The sequence below is a fragment of the Castor canadensis genome, chromosome 14 (assembly GCF_047511655.1).
Source record: "Castor canadensis chromosome 14, mCasCan1.hap1v2, whole genome shotgun sequence".
NCBI classification, from domain to species: domain Eukaryota; kingdom Metazoa; phylum Chordata; class Mammalia; order Rodentia; family Castoridae; genus Castor; species Castor canadensis.
Window position 1 is genome coordinate 1,100,919 of NC_133399.1, and position 17,529 is coordinate 1,118,447.

At 58.0% G+C, this 17,529-nt stretch overlaps 2 protein-coding genes across 17 annotated transcripts in view; one reads left to right on the forward strand and one right to left on the reverse strand.

Annotated features, from left to right (window-relative positions):
- Sugp2 (SURP and G-patch domain containing 2) overlaps positions 1–2,560 on the reverse strand; it is a 29,746-nt gene extending 27,186 nt beyond the window's left edge. For 4 of the 9 annotated variants that reach the window (XR_012441235.1, XM_074053625.1, XM_074053618.1 and 1 more), the window contains exons 1-2: positions 2,039–2,171; positions 772–901 (exon numbers count right to left, since the gene is read on the reverse strand). Coding sequence is in view for 8 of the 9 variants with exons in the window: in XM_074053625.1 (XP_073909726.1) it covers positions 772–892 (121 nt within the window). In the remaining variant the exon portion in view is untranslated. Of the gene's footprint in view, positions 1–771; positions 902–2,012; positions 2,172–2,464 lie in introns of those variants that run through there. The other 5 variants (XM_074053621.1, XM_074053623.1, XM_074053619.1 and 2 more) reach the window with 5 other exon arrangements.
- Positions 2,325–16,860, forward strand: Armc6 (armadillo repeat containing 6). 8 transcript variants are annotated; one of them, XR_012441237.1, is made up of 9 exons: positions 2,325–2,637; positions 5,443–5,572; positions 6,465–6,547; positions 10,435–11,008; positions 12,670–12,815; positions 13,602–13,733; positions 13,954–14,091; positions 14,960–16,413; positions 16,614–16,860. XR_012441237.1 is itself a non-coding variant. In XM_074053626.1 (9 exons), the coding sequence occupies exons 1-8, from the start codon at positions 2,326–2,328 to the stop codon at positions 15,170–15,172; spliced, it is 1,728 nt and encodes a 575-aa protein (XP_073909727.1). In that variant the 5' UTR covers position 2,325; the 3' UTR covers positions 15,173–15,202; positions 15,397–16,860. The 8 variants fall into 8 exon arrangements, 7 of the variants coding, with proteins under 7 accessions (XP_073909727.1, XP_020028195.2, XP_020028194.2 ...); XM_074053626.1 differs by having other exon boundaries at positions 14,960–15,202; positions 15,397–16,860; XM_020172606.2 differs by having other exon boundaries at positions 14,960–15,202; positions 15,570–16,860.
- The last annotated feature ends 669 nt before the right edge of the window (positions 16,861–17,529 follow it).

Sequence of the window (17,529 nt, forward strand, 5' to 3'; positions counted from 1 at the left end):
CTTCGGATCTTGGTCACAGTACTGAGGGTATGATTAGAGCAGGAGGGCCAGAGGCAGAGGGGGAGGCTGGATTCTGCCAATTCAGTCTCCTCTCAAGCTCTGGTTAGGGTTTGGTTTTTTGAGACAAGGTCTTGCTTTGTAGTACAGAGTAGCCAGGAACTTGCTGGTCTCAACCTCCCGAGTGACAGGATTACAGGTATGTACAGCCTCACACAGCAACAAAGAGGAAAAGTTGAATAGAGCAGAGGCATGGAGAAAGGCTGAATGATGGACCATGCAGCTGTGTATCAGACGTTCTGCAATCATCTGGTACCTGCTACATTTCCACTTCCCTCCCCTCTAGTCTTTCCTGAAGTAACTAGGACATGTACGAGTGTTTGAGCCTCTAGACAGCAAAGATGTAGGCTGAACATGGTGCACACACCTGTAATCCCAGCACTCAGGAGGCTGAGGCAGGAGGTTCACCAGTTTAAGGCCAGCCTGGGCTATAAAGAGAAAACTTATCTCAAAAACCAAAACAACCCCCAACACAAACATTCTTTATGGACTGGGGATTCAGCTTGGTAACAGAGATTAGGATCAGTGTGAGCACAGCCCTGGGTTCCATCCCCAGCTCCAAAAAACCTAAAAACCTTCTTTAGATGGGGGACGGGCTGGCTGAGAAGATCTAGTGACAGTAATCACCTGGCCCACAGGTGGGTGGGAGCTATGACCTCCTCTAACAGGTCAGGAATGCAAGAACAGGACGGCTGGCACTTGCCCCTTCTTTACCTTGAGCTTTGAACTGAAGAGTGTCGCCCACCGCCTCCCCGCTGGCATCCACGTGGTACCGCTTAGCCTTTTCTTGTAACACAGCATCAAGAGCGTCCTGTGCAATTCGCCTTGTGGCCATGCTTCCTGCCTTGCAGAGAGAGAAGAAAAAAACACCAAATAACATCTCCTGCTCAGAGCCTGTGCAGGTAGCCTGGTGCCTGGCCCTAGTCTTGGCACTTCAAAGGGAGGGGGAGGTGTGTCTCTGCCCACCTGAAGCTCACAGGTGTGTGCTGGGATGTGTCAAGAAAGGCCTCCACTTCTATTTCTTGGGTACTGGAGGATGGCATGATGGGAAAGGGGGGGGAGGGGAACACCCCTCGCTGATGATGCTCAGGACAGATGGATGGCGGCTCTCTCCCCACGTCGCAGACACACGGGAGAGACTGGAGCTCACCCAGCCTCTGACAGGAGCCCGTGGGCGAGCGAGGCCCCACCTCGTCACAAAAGGTAGTGACAGAGCTCCGTGTGTGCCAGGTCCCCAGGCTGGCTCTCTTGCTTTTCCCCCAACAGCTCACTGGAGCTGTGAGTCCTATTAAGAGTGACAATCCACAGGGGAGGAAGAAAGCAGACATGGGCTCGGTGACCCACCCAAGGTCAGGCACCCGGGACTTGACCTGGCACCGGTGGCCCTGCGAGTGGGGACAGAGCTTGGAAGAACAAGTGGAAAACGATTAAGAGGTGACGCTTGGGATTTCAGTGGCCCTGTCCTTAATCCCCAAGCCGTCCTGCCCGGTGACACCTCCAACTCCACATGCACACCTGCCTGGCAGTCATTTTATGACCATCGCCCATTTTTTTTTTTTTAAATGGCTGCACCCACTTTTCCCGTTTCTGGACCCTTGCTCTCTGCTGGAGAAGGGCAGAGTGTCCCAGTAAGGTGGCCTGGCTTCTAACCAAGGGTCCTGACCCTCGCGTGCCTCAGTTTCCCCACCTATGGCGTGGACACCTGCTGTGGGGCCTGAGCGAGCCCGTTCTCAACAGCGCCGGGCCGCCGTTACCGCCCCACGAGCCGGCTTCGAGCGGAATGAATGAACCAGTGACCCACAGAGTCCCACGGGTGCGGCCCGCGTCCCCAGACCCACAAAATGGGGAACCGGGCCCCAGAGGCCTCAGCGCGTCCCTCCCGGACGGGTCGGCCAAAGCCCGGGGACCCAGTCTGCGGCGCCATCGCGGAGCCACCCACCCCCGAGCCCACCCACCGACGACGCCGGAGCCCGGGCCTCACCCCGAGCCCACCGCGCGCGGAGCCGCCGCCGCCGCCGCCGCCGCCGCCTGAGGCGCTTGACCCGCTGCCGCGAGAGGCGGGGACATGCAAATGAGCTAACGGTCTCCGCAGCGCCGCGCAGGCGCACGCCGCCACCTCCGCCTAGCGGCGCAGGCCGAGGCTCTTCTTGTGCGCAGGCGCAGACCGCCGTTTCGCGCTAATGCGCAGACGCAAAATCAGACCACGCCCCCTCCCCTGTACGCTTGCGCACATGTCCGCGGTCACGCCCCTTGCGCGTGCGCAGACCGATGGTGTCGCGCCCTCTTGCGCAGGCGCGTTGTCCGCTTCTTTTACGCGGACGCTCCCTAAGACAAAAACGTCCCTGCTGGGAGGCAGCTGGTTGCAGACGGCAGAGAGGCCGCGCTACGTGGCCGTGCTTGGCTTTACCTGCGCTCTTTGTCACCCTTGGTTACCCCGGGAGCGGTCTGCCCGGCGGAGGGAGGCCGAGGCGAGTCGGCGGCACTGGGCCTGCGCGCGTACGGCGGCCGGAAGGGGCCAGAGGCGGCGCCGCGGGTGACAGCGCGAGCCCCACCCTTTCCCCACGTGTCTGCGGAGACCGGGTGAGAGGAGGAGGTCGCCGCTCCCCGTCGCGCGCGGAGTGGGGCATGGGCGCCGCGGGGTCGGGCTGGCTTGGGGGAAGGAAAGAATTTTAACAGAAGCCGCTGGGGGACCAAATCCCCCGCTTCCCTAAATGTCCTTTTTTTTTTTCCTTTTCTTTTCAAAAATTCATTTCATTCATTCATTCATTCGACACCCGTCCTAGGCAGGGGTGGGGCTGGGAGGCGACACGGTGCAAGCAATTCGGTGAGCCGCGTCGCCCTAGATACCAAGGTTGCAATGCAAAGAATAAGAGGGATGGGGTAGGAGGGACTTGGAGGCCATTGCAGGGTGTTGGGCGGATGAGCGAGGTGTTCTCGGGGTGCTGCTTTCGGGGCCCCCCCTGGATGCTGAGTGGAGATTAGGGGCAGGGGGTGTGGAAGGAAGGGAGAGGTGAGGCCATTCGTGATGGGGCACGGTGCCTGACCCCTGCGGGCGGGGTAAGGCTGATAGAGGGTGACAGGAAGTCATCCAGGGTCCCCATGAGGTCGTTCCACCGTTGTCATTCTTTGTTTTCCCCCCTTCATCTTAACTAAGTTTAATTAATAAACATAAGTCGATTGGAAAAGATCACTGTTGACAGGATTGTTGGGGGAAGGTATTTTTGTACACAGGTGACGAGATGTAGGCAATATTTTTGCAAGGAAATAACTTCAAGACTTGCTTAGGGCTTGAGTGCTTGTCCAGCAAGCTTGAGGCCCTGGGTTCCCAACCCCAGCACCACAGAAAGCACAGGCAAGAATTCTTCTCTTTTCCTTAGCTTTGGACCTTGGAAAGCCTCAACAACCCTTTTTTTTCTTTTTTTGATTTGCACTCAGGGCTTCACACTTGCAAAGCAAGCTCTACTGTTTGGGCCACACATCCAGTCCGTTTTGCTCTGCTTATTTTGGAGATGGGGTCTCCAGAGCTATCTGCCTGGACTGGCCTCCAGCCATGATCCTCCCAATGTCAGCCTCCCAAGTCATTGGGATTACAGGCGTGAGCCACTGGCCCTTGATGCTCAGCAACTCTTAAATGGGCCCCTGTGCTTCTGGAGCTGAAAGGTGGAGGGGGCTGTCTGCAAGTGAGTCAGGTGGGGGTTTGACGTCCTTATGGCCCATGCAAATACGCTGGTGAGTCTCACACACATTCACCATCTTTTTTTTGGTGGTACTGGGCAGTGAACTCCGGGTCTTGTGCTTGCTAGACAGGCGCTGTACCACTTGAACCGTGCCTTCAGTCCCTGAGTTACCTTTTTTAAAAAAAATCGCTTTGTATTTTTGAATAGCCTGCATTATTTGAGTTACCTCTTAGGAACAAAGAAAAGCAGCAATAGCTGGCGGTTTTTAATGAAAAAAACTCCATGTCAGATCCATCCTGAGTGCTTATACTTGGTTTGATGAGCACTGCTGTCTGGGGAGGCAGAGCCTGCATTCACTCCATCTCACACAGGAGACTGGAGACCCGAATCCCAAAAGCTGGCTGGGGTCCGGTCCCCCTCCCAGGCTGTGTGCAGGAACACAAGTGAACTGTTCACATCCTGTGCTACTTTTCCCAAACAGATGCGTGTGCTGGAGAAGCCTGTTTCCCACAGCGTCCAAATTTACCCTGGGACTTTGGCCCAGTTTCTGTACCATGATCCCAGGACCTCATGGGCTTCCCCTCTTCTCCCCGATGTGACGTGTGGCTCTGAAATGGCCAAGAAAAGTAAAATGAATTGTCATAAACGACAACTGAGAACCCTGGGCACGGGCTGTGTATCAGCAAACAGTGGTGGAGGCTGGGGCGTGTCTCAGTGGTAGAGCTCCTGCCTAGCACGTGCAAGCCATGGTGTCTGTCCCCAGCACCAAAGTACTGGTACCCAGCATCCCCACCCTTGGTAATCACCATCATCCTAGCACTGGTAATACTGACATAAATGTGTTACGTCAGTGCTAAATTCAGTTTGCGCTACGCTCTGTTAGAGAGAGCCACTTTCCTGAGCATTTATGCTGGTGTCTTTAAGGGACCGAGTCCTGTCTCCTGACACACAGAGATAAGTATGGCCATTGTGTGCCGGGGGAAGGTGGAAGGTGTTCCTTGCAGTTCCACTGTGTTTGACAGATGGATTTGATCCTGATCACTGTGATAAACACGCAGGAGTTAAGCTGGTTCAAACAGTGTCCTCCGTGAAGCCCGCACCTCAGCTCCTCCCCTGTGCACAGGCAGGTGAGAGGTGTTAGGTGTTGAGGACTAGCTTGTGCCTGTGCAGAGCAGCTATGGGTCGGGAGCCTTGCAAGGGGAATTCCTGAGCCTGGTCCCTCTGTTTATTTATTTGTGGTGCTAGGGATGGAACCCAGAGGCTCACACGTGTTGAGCAGGTTCTCTACCCCTGAGCTATGTGCTATATGCCCACCTCCAGCTATGTTTTCTTTGGTTTTGGGTTTGTTTTTTGGTGATACTGGGGCTTGAACTCAGGACCTTGTGCTTGCTAGGCAGGTGCTCTACTGCTTCAGCCACGCCCAGCCCTTTTTTTTTGAGTCAGGGTCCGAACTCTTGATTCTCCTGCTTCAGCCTCCGGAGTGAGTGCTGGGGTGACAGGCGTGGCCCTCACACCAGGCTGTCCTACACATTTAGAAGGTCTCAGGCTATCAAGAGAATCCCTTTCCCCCTGCTCCTGGTGACAGGATTTTTTCAGCGTGGTCATCAGGTCTGGCCCTGGTAGATGCCCCCCACTGGCATTCTCATGATGGCCAGGCCCTGGCCACATGCACCTCCTAACGAGTGTCCCCTCTCCTGACGTCCTGCAGAGGGCAGGGATGGCCTCCAGGCGCATCACCCAGGAAACCTTTGATGCGGCTGTGCGTGAGAACGTGGAGGAGTTCGAGATGAGCCCTGAGGAGGCCATGAGAGAGGCGGTGGAGCAGTTTGAATCGCAAGGTGGGTGGCATGGCTTGGCTGTGGCTCCTAGAGCAAGCACGCTGTGAGCAGCCCCCTTGTTCCACTGCCTGTTGGGCCTGTCGCCTCCTGCTCAGGTCCTGCCTCCCCCTCCTCTGATAGAATAGGGCCTCATGTTCGCTGTCATTTCCCTGACAGGGCCTCCCTGACACAAGCTCCACCTGCATGTCAGCTAGGGCTCAGAGTGACAAGAGGTGGTGGTCACCTGCTGTGGAGAGCTCAAATGCGCACACCAGGCTGTGCAGGGGAGAGGCTGTGAGGGCCATTGCCAAGAGCAACAGGGGCAGGGACCCTGCCAGCCCTGCCAGAACCCTGAGGTGCCCAGGAAGCAGCAAGACTCACCTGGCTGAGGCAGCACCAGGCCCAGGTGGCAGGGGCTGCTGGGCACTGATGCCCTATACCCCAGTCCTCCTCCCCTCCCAGCCCAGCTCCCCGTTGGGACGGCCACTAGGAGGCAGCAGGCGAGGAGCCGGGTCCCAGCCCCAGAGATCAGATTCGCCTCCTGAGCACAGAGCGGAATGTGGACTCTGGACAGGGGCTGGTGGGGCTTCCTGTGGGGACACAGCCAGGGCCAGGAGGGTGGGAGTTGTGGGGGACAAGGCTGGGGTTCCCTCCCAGCTCTCAGACCACAGGCAGAAGTGCTACTTCCGCACACAGTGGGCACAGGGGTCACATGGCCACTGTGCTCCAGTTGCCTGGCTGGGTCATGTGGCAGGAACACCCCTGGCCACTCCTGTGTGCCTTTGGCTGATGGGCCTGGCCTGCCCAGTAAGGGCCAAGGGGCGGGTGGGAGACCTTGGAAGGCAGGAGTGAACAGGCCTAGCAGACAGAGGACCCTAGCTGTCCCTTGTTTCCCATGCCCCTGTCCCTGCAGGGGTGGATCTGAGCAACATCGTGCAGATGGCGCCCAAACTCTCTGCAGATGGAGCCCCAGAGCCCGGGCATGGCGTGCTGCAGGTAGGAGTGGGCATACATGCAGCCCTGCTCCCCTGGACAGGGGCAGACCGTGGAGCTGAGGGCCTGGCCTGCCCGGTGCACACAGGCGACCCGAGTCCACGGCAGGGGTGTTCTGAGATGGGGAGCCCGGATGCAGGGCACTGTGGAGCAGCGACTCTGGCCTCCCAGAGAGACATGGGCAGGAATGCGGGAAGAGTGGGATCATTGAAAGGTGGCCATCACTTATGCGGCACCAACTGTTTACCCACCCTTGGTAGCCTGCCCCTAGCATACAGCTGGCCCCAGCATAGAGCCCCCTGTCCCTGACCTGCAGATGGGAAATGAGGGGGGAGCAGGCAAAGCCCCAGAGGCTGCTGCCTTCCTCAGGTCACCCACCCACCCGGGTCCCCCTGCTGTCACTGCTGACGTGTGGCTGGGATGGGTGCATCTCAAAGTGAGTCTGTCACCCCAGTGTTTGAATGGAGCTGTGCGTGTTCTTGTTGGTTTGCGGGTGGCTTTTACACATGTGCTGAGCCTTGTTCTGAATTCTCAAAACCTCTTATCTCCATCGGCAACCAGCTCATTTTGTTGATGAGGAGTCTGGTGACCCCCCGAATAGCGAGGGCACAGCTGGGACCCCTAGGCCCCTCCCAGGGGAGCCACACGCAGCGGCTGTGCCATTGTGCACCACCTGTCAAGAGCTCCTCGCTTGCCACCCTTGTGCTGTCTCTCTGCTTACTTGCACATCTTCCTTTTTTCATGGTCCTGCGGATGAGCCCAGGACCTTGCTCATGCTAGGCTAGTACCCTGACCCGAGCCACATCCCAGCTGTGGTTTGTTTTGTTTTGGTGGTACTGGGGCTTGAACTCAGGACATCGCGGTAGCTAGGCAGGTGCTCTGCTGCTTAAGCTATACCCCCAGCCCCCTTCCCAAAGGCCCAGGAACCATCGGCCTTTGCCTGAGTGCCTACGTCACATGGGAAAATGCTGGTCTGTTCAAGAAGGAAAAACCACCTTCATGACACCTTTTGTCAATCCACTTGCTATAAATTCTGTTCTAAACAGATGCATAGGAACAAGATGGGGCTTGGAAATGCCAAGTAGGAAGTAAGCTGGCCACTTTTGTCTGTGGCAGCAGCAGAGGGTGGAGGACCCAAGGGCTCTACCCTGACCAGGACAGCCAACTGTACAAAGAATTGTCACAAGAAGAATGCAGCTGGCCTGTCACCTCTCCACCAGCCACACACAGCAATCGCTGACGCACAGGTTCCTTCTAAACACTGAGAATTCTAGTCCCACCATCAGGTCCTCAAAGCATTGTGGCTGTGCCTTCAGGTGTCCTGCAGTTTCCTACAACAGGCACATTGTATGTGTGTTATGGTAAAAACGTCTGTGACAAAATTTGCCGTCTTAACTATGTCACCCAGGCCGGTCTCAAACTCCCAGCCTCTAGTGGTCCTCTTGCCTCATCCTCCCTAGTGATTGAGCCACAGGTGCCACCGCACCTGGCTTGACCCTCTTTCAGGGTGTGGTCCAGTGGCATTGAGCTTGTTCATGTGCAGCGGTCACCAGTATCCATCTCCAGGACTCTTTTCATCCTGCAAAGCTGAAGCCCCGGCCCCATGACACAGTATCCCTTGCTCTTTCTCCTGCAGCCGTTGGGAGCCATCATTCTTTGCGTGAGTTTGTGTGGCTTTGGTTCTTTGAGACAGGGTCTCCCTACATGGCAGCCATGATTCTGCTTTGTATGAATTTGGTGGCTCTAGTGAGCTCATGTAAGGGACACGTGCAATATTTGTCTCTGTTTTATTCCACATAGTCAAATGTCGTGGAGCATCACTGTAAGGGTCTGGGTGCCATCTTCACCGCACCAGAGAGAGGTTTTCCCACAGTGGGGCTGTTCCATTTCTTCCCACTTTATGGCAGACTCATGGGCTTTGGAAAGGCTCCCACGCTGCATTTATCTCGCATACCCAGGTGCGCACAGGGCTGGCTCCTGCACGCTGGCCATTGTGGGTACTGCCGCCATGGGCACGGGTGTGGAGGTGTGTCTTTGAGACTTGGGTTTCACTTCTTTTGAGTAAACACCAGAAGTGAGCTGCACGAAGGATTCACAAGTTCTAGGTCAGCCAGAGCTGCAGAGCGAGACCCTGTCTCCCCAACCCCTCCCCAAAAAAGAAAAAACGCCACGGCACCCACACATACTGAAAGTGCACAAGCAGTCAGGCGCCAGTGACTCACACCTGTAATCCCAGCTACTCGGGAGGATCGCAGTTTGAAGCTAGTTGGAGCAAATACCTCTTGAGACCTTATCTCAAAAAAAAAAAAAAAATCACATAGAAAGGGCTGGGGGAGTCACTCGAGGTGTGGGTCCTGAGTTCAAACCTCAGCACTGCAAAACAAAAAAAAAGAAAAAAAGTGCCCAAGGACCCAACTTCCCTACATTCTTGCCAACACTTGTCAAGTTGTGTCTTTGTTTTTGTGTGGGGGGTTTTGCAGTCGTGGGGATGGAGCCCAGGCCAGGGCCTGGTGTGCACGAGGCACCTGTGCTAGCACAGAGCTCTGCCCTTCCTGTCTCCTTACTCTCCTGCTGTTCTAAGGGGTGTAAGGCCACGTCTCGCTGTCCCTCATGGCTGGGGCTGTCGATCACCTTGTCAAGTGCCTTTGTGGCCGTGTGGCCACCTTTGTATCTGTAGGGAAATGTCTACCGAGTCACACATTCTGCTGTTAACTTTTCTTTTCTGTAGTCCCAGGCTGGGAGTGCGAGCAGGGCCTCAGCGTCCGAGGCAAGTGTCCACCACTGAGCTGTGAACTGATCTCTTAGTATTCTGTCATACTGCATCGTGACATGGCCTCAGTCGGGGGGCCACGCTGTGAGCTTGGCTGGGCTGGCTGACTCATATCCTGGCAGCTGAGGCCAAATCAAAGCCCCTGTGCTGTGCTGTGACCTCACAAGCCTGGCCAACTACTCCCGCCTCCTTGCCGGGGGCCGTCCTCCCTGTTTCTCCCAGCCTTTCCACCAAGGGTGGAGCTGGCCGAGGGTGAGTCAGTGGTGTGTGCAGTGTAGTTTCATTTGGCAAGTGCTGAGGACATATTTGGGGAATGAATAAGAGGAACAAAGAGGAGACATCTGGACAGGCAGGGCTGGCCAAGGTGACTTTCCCCTTCCTCCAAGAGCAGACGGTGGGTGGTGTGTCGGATAGCAATGCTGTGTAACAAGCCCAAACAGCGGCCCATGTGCTGTTTCGCAGAACTCTTTCGTTTGTTTTTTCAGACAGCATCTGGCTATGTGCCCAGGCTGGCCTGGAACTCTAGATCCTCCTGCCTCAGCCTCCCAAGTGCTGGGATTACAGGCGGGACCACTGTGCCCAGCTGTTTCTGAGTTCTGTCTAGTTGACAGGGCTCCTCCACTGGACAGTTCATCTGCTGGTCTCCGGAGGGCAGCTGGGGTGGGCCGTTTAGTAGGGCTGCACTCACATGTTCAGTTGCTTGGCATGGACACTGGGGTGGCCAGGTCCCTCTCTCCCCTCCCTTCTCCCTCCTCTCCATCCTCCCTCTCTCCTCTTGTTGCCTCTGACACTCAAGGCTCTTAAAAGTGCAGGTGAGGGGCTAGGGGTGCGGCTCAGTGTTGTGTACTTGCCTAGCACGCCCGAGGCCCTGGCTTCTGTCCCTAACACCACACATGCACACACACAAAGTTTAGGAGCCAGGCACGGTGGCGCACGCCTGTGATCCCAGCACTTGGGAGGATTTTGAGTTCTCAGCCAGCCTGGACTCAAAAAGCAGTGCTGCCCAATTGGAGGTGGCTGCACCTCGCTTCCGTCTCAGGCCCGATCCTGGGCAGGGGGCGCTCCACAGCCCTGGGTTACCCCGGGCTAGCCAACATGAACTGTCTCCTTCCTCTCCCAGGCCCTGGAGGACCTGCAGGAGTCCGTGGTCCGCTCCTGCTCCCAGGACCTGTCTGTCCACCTGGCCCGCTTCTGTGAGCAGTGCAGACAGCACAAGGCCTGCCGCTTCCTGGCCGCCCAGAAGGGGGCCTACCCCGTCCTCCTGGCTGCCTGCAAGCTGGCCGCCACAGGTGACCCGGGCCTCCTGCTGCAGGCCCTCCACGCCCTGGCAGCGCTGACTGATGGCCAACCTGACCTCCTAGACACCCAGGGCCTGCAGCTGCTGGTGGCCATGCTCGCTAGGAATGCTGATGCGGCCGACCTGACCTGCTCGGGGCTCCGCTGTGTGCGGCACGCCTGCCTGAAACATGAGAAGAACCGACAGGGCCTGGTGAAGGCCGGCGTGCTGCCCCTGCTCACCGGGGCGATCGCCCGGCACGGTCACCATGCCGACGTGGTCAGGGAGGCCTGCGGGGCCCTGCGCATCATGACGTTTGATGACGACATCCGCGTGCCCTTCGGACAGGCCCACAACCACACCAAGATGATCGTGCAGGAGAATGAGGGCTTGAAGGTGCTCATCGAGGCCACCAAAGGTAGGAGAGCAGTCACCAAAGCCCGAGGAAGCCAGGTGGGCAGGCAGCAGTGCAGGAGTGAGGCTCAGAGGGAGAACAGGGCTTAGCTTGAGCAGGTCCTGGGGCTCAATCCCCCCACCAAAATAAGAGTCTTGGCGTAGGACCGTTTCATCGTCTGTCCACACATAGTAAGTGTGGGGAGGGCAGCAACCCAAAGAGAAGTAGACATGGAGGAGTCTGAAGGTTACCGTGGCAACCAAGGTGGTGGTTCCCACCTTTTTTTGTGTCATTGGTGGTACTGGGGTTTGAACTCAGTGCTTCACACTTCCGAGGCAGGCACTCTACCACTAGAGCCACTTCAGTGGCTTTTTTGCGTTGGGTATGTTTGAGATAGGAGATAGGGTCTTGAGAACTGTCTGCCCAGGCTGGCTTCGAACCATGATCCTCCTGATCTCTGTGTGAGCTAGGTTCCTTTTTTTTTTTTTTTGGCAGTACTGGGACTTAAACTAGGGCCTTCACCTCAAGCTACTTCACCAGCCCTTTTTTGTGATGGGTTTTTTCAAGATAGGGTCTTGTGAACTATTTGCCTGGGATGGCTTTGAACTGCAATCCTCCTTATCTCTGCCTCCTGAGTAGCTGGGATTACAGGCGTGAGCCACAGCACCCAGCTAGGTTCCCACTTTTGTTCACAGGCTGGGGCTCAGCTTACTTGAGTGGCACATGCAAGGCCCTGGGTTTCACTCCCAGCACTTCAAAACAATAACGCAAAAACAGCCTATGCTCTTGTTCGTATTGGGCATAAGTTCTCGTGCACACACATGCTTGGCTGCAGGGTGACCTGTGACCTGGCCACAGGAGGTCATTGCACATCGCGACCTTCAGGCTCTAAAGCCCCTCTCCCCCAGCCCGTCCATCACACCTGTCAGAAAAGGCCCGACCGAGGTCCAGCTCATAGAAGGTGCTGGAAGAATTTGTTCTTGAAGTGCTCTGCCTTTCCTGTGTGTTTGTAGCAGCCCAGGTAGAGGCAGGCTAGTCGCAAGTGTGCTGAGGAGGAAATCCAGGACCCTTGCACGCGCTAAGATGCGCTCTACCACTGAGCCACACCCCCGCGCCCAGTGTCATGTTTTGTGAGGCATGGGTGCACACTGGGGACTGTCCAGTCTGTAGTCCCCCAGAGGCTGGAGACTCCCAGCAGCCAGAGGCCCTTTCTACACAGGGAATCCCTGGTTTCCTTCCTAAGACCTTCATCCGATTGGAGGACGCCCATGACATCACACGGTCACCCACTATACTTAAAGGCAACTGGTGGTGGCTGGTGACACGGCCACAGAACACCTCCATGGCAGACCGAGACCAGTCACGGCAGAGATCACTGGGGGCCACACTGGGCAGGTGGCCGCCTGCCCCAAGTCTTGCAGAGCTGTGTAGAGTATGAACAGCTTCTATTCCCGGGCTGTGCCTTTGAGCAGTGTGCATGCTGCCCGGTGTCCCTCTGCAGCTCCCTGTTACACTTACGAAGGTCACCCACCTGTAATGGCCCTGGTGTCCTGGCAGGGAGCCCTGGAGCTTTGCAGCACCAAGTGGAGGGAGAATGGTTCCCGTGGCTCCCCTGGCTGCCGGCAGGGGGTGCTGCAGGCCAGGCAGGTGCGGCATGGCTCTCCTCACCCTACTGCCTCCTACAGCGTTCCCCGACAACCCTGGTGTCCTGAGTGAGCTCTGCAGCACCTTGTCCCGCCTGGCCATCCGCAACGAGTTCTGCCAGGAGGTGGTGGACCTGGGTGGTCTCAGCGTGCTGGTGACTCTGCTGGCCAGCTGCAGCGACCACCAGGTGGGCTCCAGCCCCTCTCTCCTCGGGCCCCATGGGTGGCTCTCTGTGCTGGTCCAGGGCAAGCCCAGCCCTGCCCAGTCCCCCACTGTCCTCTTTACACCTTTGTGTGTTTGAGGTCAGGCCTTGAGATCCTCCTGCCTCCACCTCCTCAGCGCTGGGCTCATAGCCGTGGCCACAGCGTCTGGGTAAACCTGTGTACTTACTACCAACAACGGAGAACTGGGATGGGGAGGAGCGCTGCGCCATGCCTCAGTTTCCCCACAGAACAAGGCAAGGTCCACACCTGTCATACCTCTCCTTGTGCGTGGCTCAGAGCAGGGAACAACCACCACACCCCTGCTGAATGAGACCAACAGAAAAGCCTTGGGGGACCCCAGCCCACGGCCACTGTAGTCCTGCTGCCCCCCGAGCCCTGCAGGGCCATCAGCCAGGCTCGCTGCGTGCAGGTGGCAAAGAGCCAACCAGGTGCACTTGTGGACGGTCTCAGCGCAGTGGCTGCTGCTCTGTCCCCGAGCTCTGTCCTGGAGGTTGGCAGCCCTAGAGGGCCTCCCTGCTGTCACTCTCGTGTCCCCTGCCCTGTGAGAGGAGTAGTCAGGTCACCTCCGTGCTCGTCCCCTCCATACTACGTGCGTCACTGCTGTCACGGGCTGCCCACTGCCCCGACACAGTTGCTCAGAGGACTGGCCCAAGCATTCTCGGGGTCCCTCCTCACACCCCACAGTCAGGAGGTCCGTGCTGGCATGGCAGGAGGAACACCTGCCATGGACCACATCTTGCCCTCCACAGGACCTCGTGAAGCAGGTGCTAAGCACCCTGCGGGCCATCGCAGGCAACGATGATGTGAAGGATGCTATTGTCCGTGCTGGCGGGACCGAGTCCATCATGGCTGCCATGATCCAGCACCTCGCCAGCCCCCGGGTACACCTTGGGTGCAAGGGTGAGGGGTGGGTGAGTCTCAGCCAGGGTCCTCCTCACCCCCGAGAGCTGGCTGGACAATTTTGTCACCCTGCTGTCACCACTGTCACTACCCATGAGCTGGCAGGCCGACGGGGGGAAAGGGCTCATGGGGTGGTGGCCTCGTGGGCTGGCAGGGTGCGAGTGTGCCGCCCCGCCTCAGTGTCCCCACCCGCACCCGCAGGTGTGCGAGCAGAGCTGTGCGGCCCTGTCCGTCCTGGCCCTGCGCAAGCCTGAGAACAGCCGCGCCATCGTGGAGGGTGGCGGGGCTGAGGCGGCACTGCAGGCCATGAAGGCGCATCCACAGGACATCGGTGTGCAGGTGCGTGTGCAGGCCCAGGCCATGGCTGTGTCCACAGCGCCTCCTTCACCCCCAGCCTCAACCCAGGGCCGGCACCACGCCCAGCTGTCCTCCTTAAACAGTACAACTGTCACATCGCGGCTCCCTGTGCTACATATGCCACCTAGAGTCACGTGCCCAGGTTCTAGGTAGTTACTCTGTCATTTTCTCTTTTACGCCCATGCCTCCTGGGCAGCTGGGGTCACAGGTCTGTGCCACCGTGTCCAGCATATTGGTTGAGGTGGGGTCTTGCTAACCTTCCAAGGCTGGCCTTGAAACCTTGATCCCTGTGTAGGTGAGATTACAGGATTGCTGTGTTACGCTGTATATGTACAGGAGGTCCAGAATGTATACAGGATATTCAGTTTTATGTTCTCTCTCTCTCTCTTTCTCATGTATATATATATGATATTATTTGCATGTATACAGGATACAGTATTATTTTGGGGTTACCAGGATTACAGATGGGTGCCACTGCGCCCAGCTAGTCTGTCATGTATAGAAGTGACTGGAGCATCAGTGGAGTTTGGACTCATTGACAATAGGACCTACACTCTCTCCCCCTCTTGCTGTGGCCTCACTGTCCCCATCCCTGGAGGCCCCTAACCTGGCTCTGGGCCAGCCTCAGGGTAACCACTTGCCCGCTTTGAGACTAAGAGTCAGGTAACCTGACCCCTCTCACTTGCCCTGGGGGACCAAGAAGGTCAAGTGGAGAACTGGGTGTAGCCAGGCACAGCAGAGGTGCCTGCTGAGCATCAGCCACAGTCCTCCTCACCTCATTGCATGAGGAGGAGGCCGCTGCGGTCAGAGTGGATCCCAGCCTCGCCCTCTCTCCTGCTCTCTCCCGCAGAAGCAGGCCTGCATGCTGATCCGGAACCTGGTGTCCCGGAGCCCTGCCTTCTCCAAGCCCCTCCTGGAGCTGGGGGCTGAGGCACTTATCGCGCAGGCCCGGGCGGCCCATCCAGACTGCGAGGGCGTGACCAAGGCTGCCCTGCGGGATCTGGGCTGCCACGTGGAGCTCCAAGAACTGTGGACAGGCCAGAAGGGCAACCTGGCACCGTGACCCCAGTCTCAGTCTGGGCTGTGACCTTGGGTGAGTCAGGTGAAGGGGAGCTCTGTGCCCTGCTGCTCTGCATCGTGAGAAGCGTTTGCTGCAAGTCACTGGTCGGGGAGGGGAGCGTCTATGGGGACATGCACCTGGCAGAGAGCAGCCCCTGCCTCCCATCCGAAAGCCCTTGCAGCGTTTCTTGGGCAAAGGGCACACTGGCCACTCATGTCTGTCTGCAGCTCGGGAGTTCCCTGGCAGGGCTGGCTGCTCCACTGTGTCCATGCAGGACCCTGCTGCTCATGTCTCACTGTAAGTGAGTGTGAGGGCTGGGTGCTCTGGGGCAGAGCACCTGCCAGGTGTGTGGCAAGGCTCTGGGTCTTGGGCTCCTCACCCCGCCTCCCCTGTCCCCAAGGCCCACACCAGCACCGTGGTGGCAGTAAAGGACCACTGCATGAGCTTGGAGGCGCTCTTCCTCTTCCGTAGCCCTGCTGGAGGACATGGGAGGCTGTGGGACCCGCCTGGTGCGGACGACCTGCCCCCAACTCTGCTGGGTGGCCTGGAGCGGCCCCTGACCTCTCTGAACGTCACCTGTGAAAGAGAAGTGAGCCTGGGAAGGTGGACAGTGGGCAAGCAGCAGGTCCCCTCCGAGGGGAGCTGGCCAGGCTGGGTCTGTCTCCAGTCTGACCCCAGGAACTACCAGCCGCACCAACTCAGGCACCCCAGGAGAGCCACCCACGCTGGTCCAGGCCACACCATAGTCCCCAGCACTGGGTGTCTCGGGCAGCCACTTCTCCTCGCCAAGCCTCTGAGCCTTTCCCCAGATGTGGGGTGGATATGGTCGGTATCCCCAACACCCCTCGTCCTGGCACGGTGGAGGCCCCAGGCAGGTACTGTGGCACTGCAGACCAGCTGTCCTGCTGTGGAGGTCACACCAAGGTCACCAGCAGCCCACCCGGCTCTTGTGGGCCCCGTGGGGTCAGAGCAGCTCAGGGTCTTGAGTGGGTGCTGCCCCCCCACCCCCCGCCCACACCTTGGAGGCGTCTCCCGTTTGAGGCCCCCACCTGTCACGCACCTCCCCCACCCCAGGAGGGTCTGAGCTCCAGAGGTCCTCCATCTCAGCACTGTCCTTTTCCAGAAGGCTCCGGTTGCCATAGAAATCAGCCCATGCACATGGCATCACCCTGGTCCCACCTTCCTGGACATCTGAGCCTCCTCGCCCCCAGCAGGGAGGGGCCCTGGCAGCTCAGAGGGCAGAGGTGAACCTCTGGGTCACACAGGATGTGGGTGAAGGGCTTCTGAGCCAATCATGTGTGGCCCTGGGCAGCCTCGGGTCCAGGTCCCTCGCTGCATGGGGATGGGTGCTCCTGAGCTGTCTCCAGGGAAGCCTGAGGTGCAGCCTGTGAGCCCTGCCCCAGTGCCCTCCACGTAGAACCAAATCGCGCTCTGTGCCCCACAGGCCCAGCACGGTCCGGACTTGGCCTGCCTCCCTCCTTCATCTTCCCCACCCCAGGACCTTTGCACATGCCAGGCTGGAACTCTTCCTGCCTGTTCAGGGCACGCTGGACCCATCACCCCAGTGCTCCTCCACCTCGTGGGTGACTGCTCCTGTTTGTGCCAGCCATCTGTGAGCCGCTGTGGCAGGGGACTGTCCCTCAGCTTCCTGTCAGTGTTTTGAAGTTCACCTGAATAAACGGAGAAGCAGGGTAGCAGTGCAGTGTGGTGGGTGAGATGTTTTCCCGGCTCCCTGCCAGCTTCTTCTGCAGGGGTTCTTCCCCTTATCAGCCCTTCCCACCTTGGCTTGAGGAAGTGTGTGTTTTCAGTGGGTATGGTACACAGGTGGTCACACAGGCCCAAGAGTCCCCATTAACTGGGTCCAGCAAGCTTGGGTTCCCATCCCCCCTTGGCCACTGCAGACATGTCGCCTCCCTATGTGAGCCTCCGCTCTTAAACCAGGTTGGGTCCTTCACGCTCAGGGCTACAACCCCAGCCAGGCTTGGCTCACAGTACACCCCAGAATGTGTCCTTCCAACAAGGAGACCCAGTACCAAGCGCTTGCCGGCCCTGTCACGGACGTGCAGATGTGGGCTGAGGGGGAGATTGCTGCAGGGATGATGGTCAGGCTGTGCCTCTGCTGCTGGTCACCCTTGGACAAGTTGGCCTGACTTCTCTAGGCCTTGGGAGGTTGTGTGGGACCACCTTAACCTGTCCTGGTTTGGAAGTCATCACTGCCGCCTACAAGAATGCCATCATAGTATCAATATGAACCCATCCCATCTCACAGAGGCTGGGGCCTCAGGGTCCCATTTTCTACAAGAAAGAGTCGCCCCCATTCAAAAGGATGACACCCCAGCTGGGCATGTCTCCATACCCCA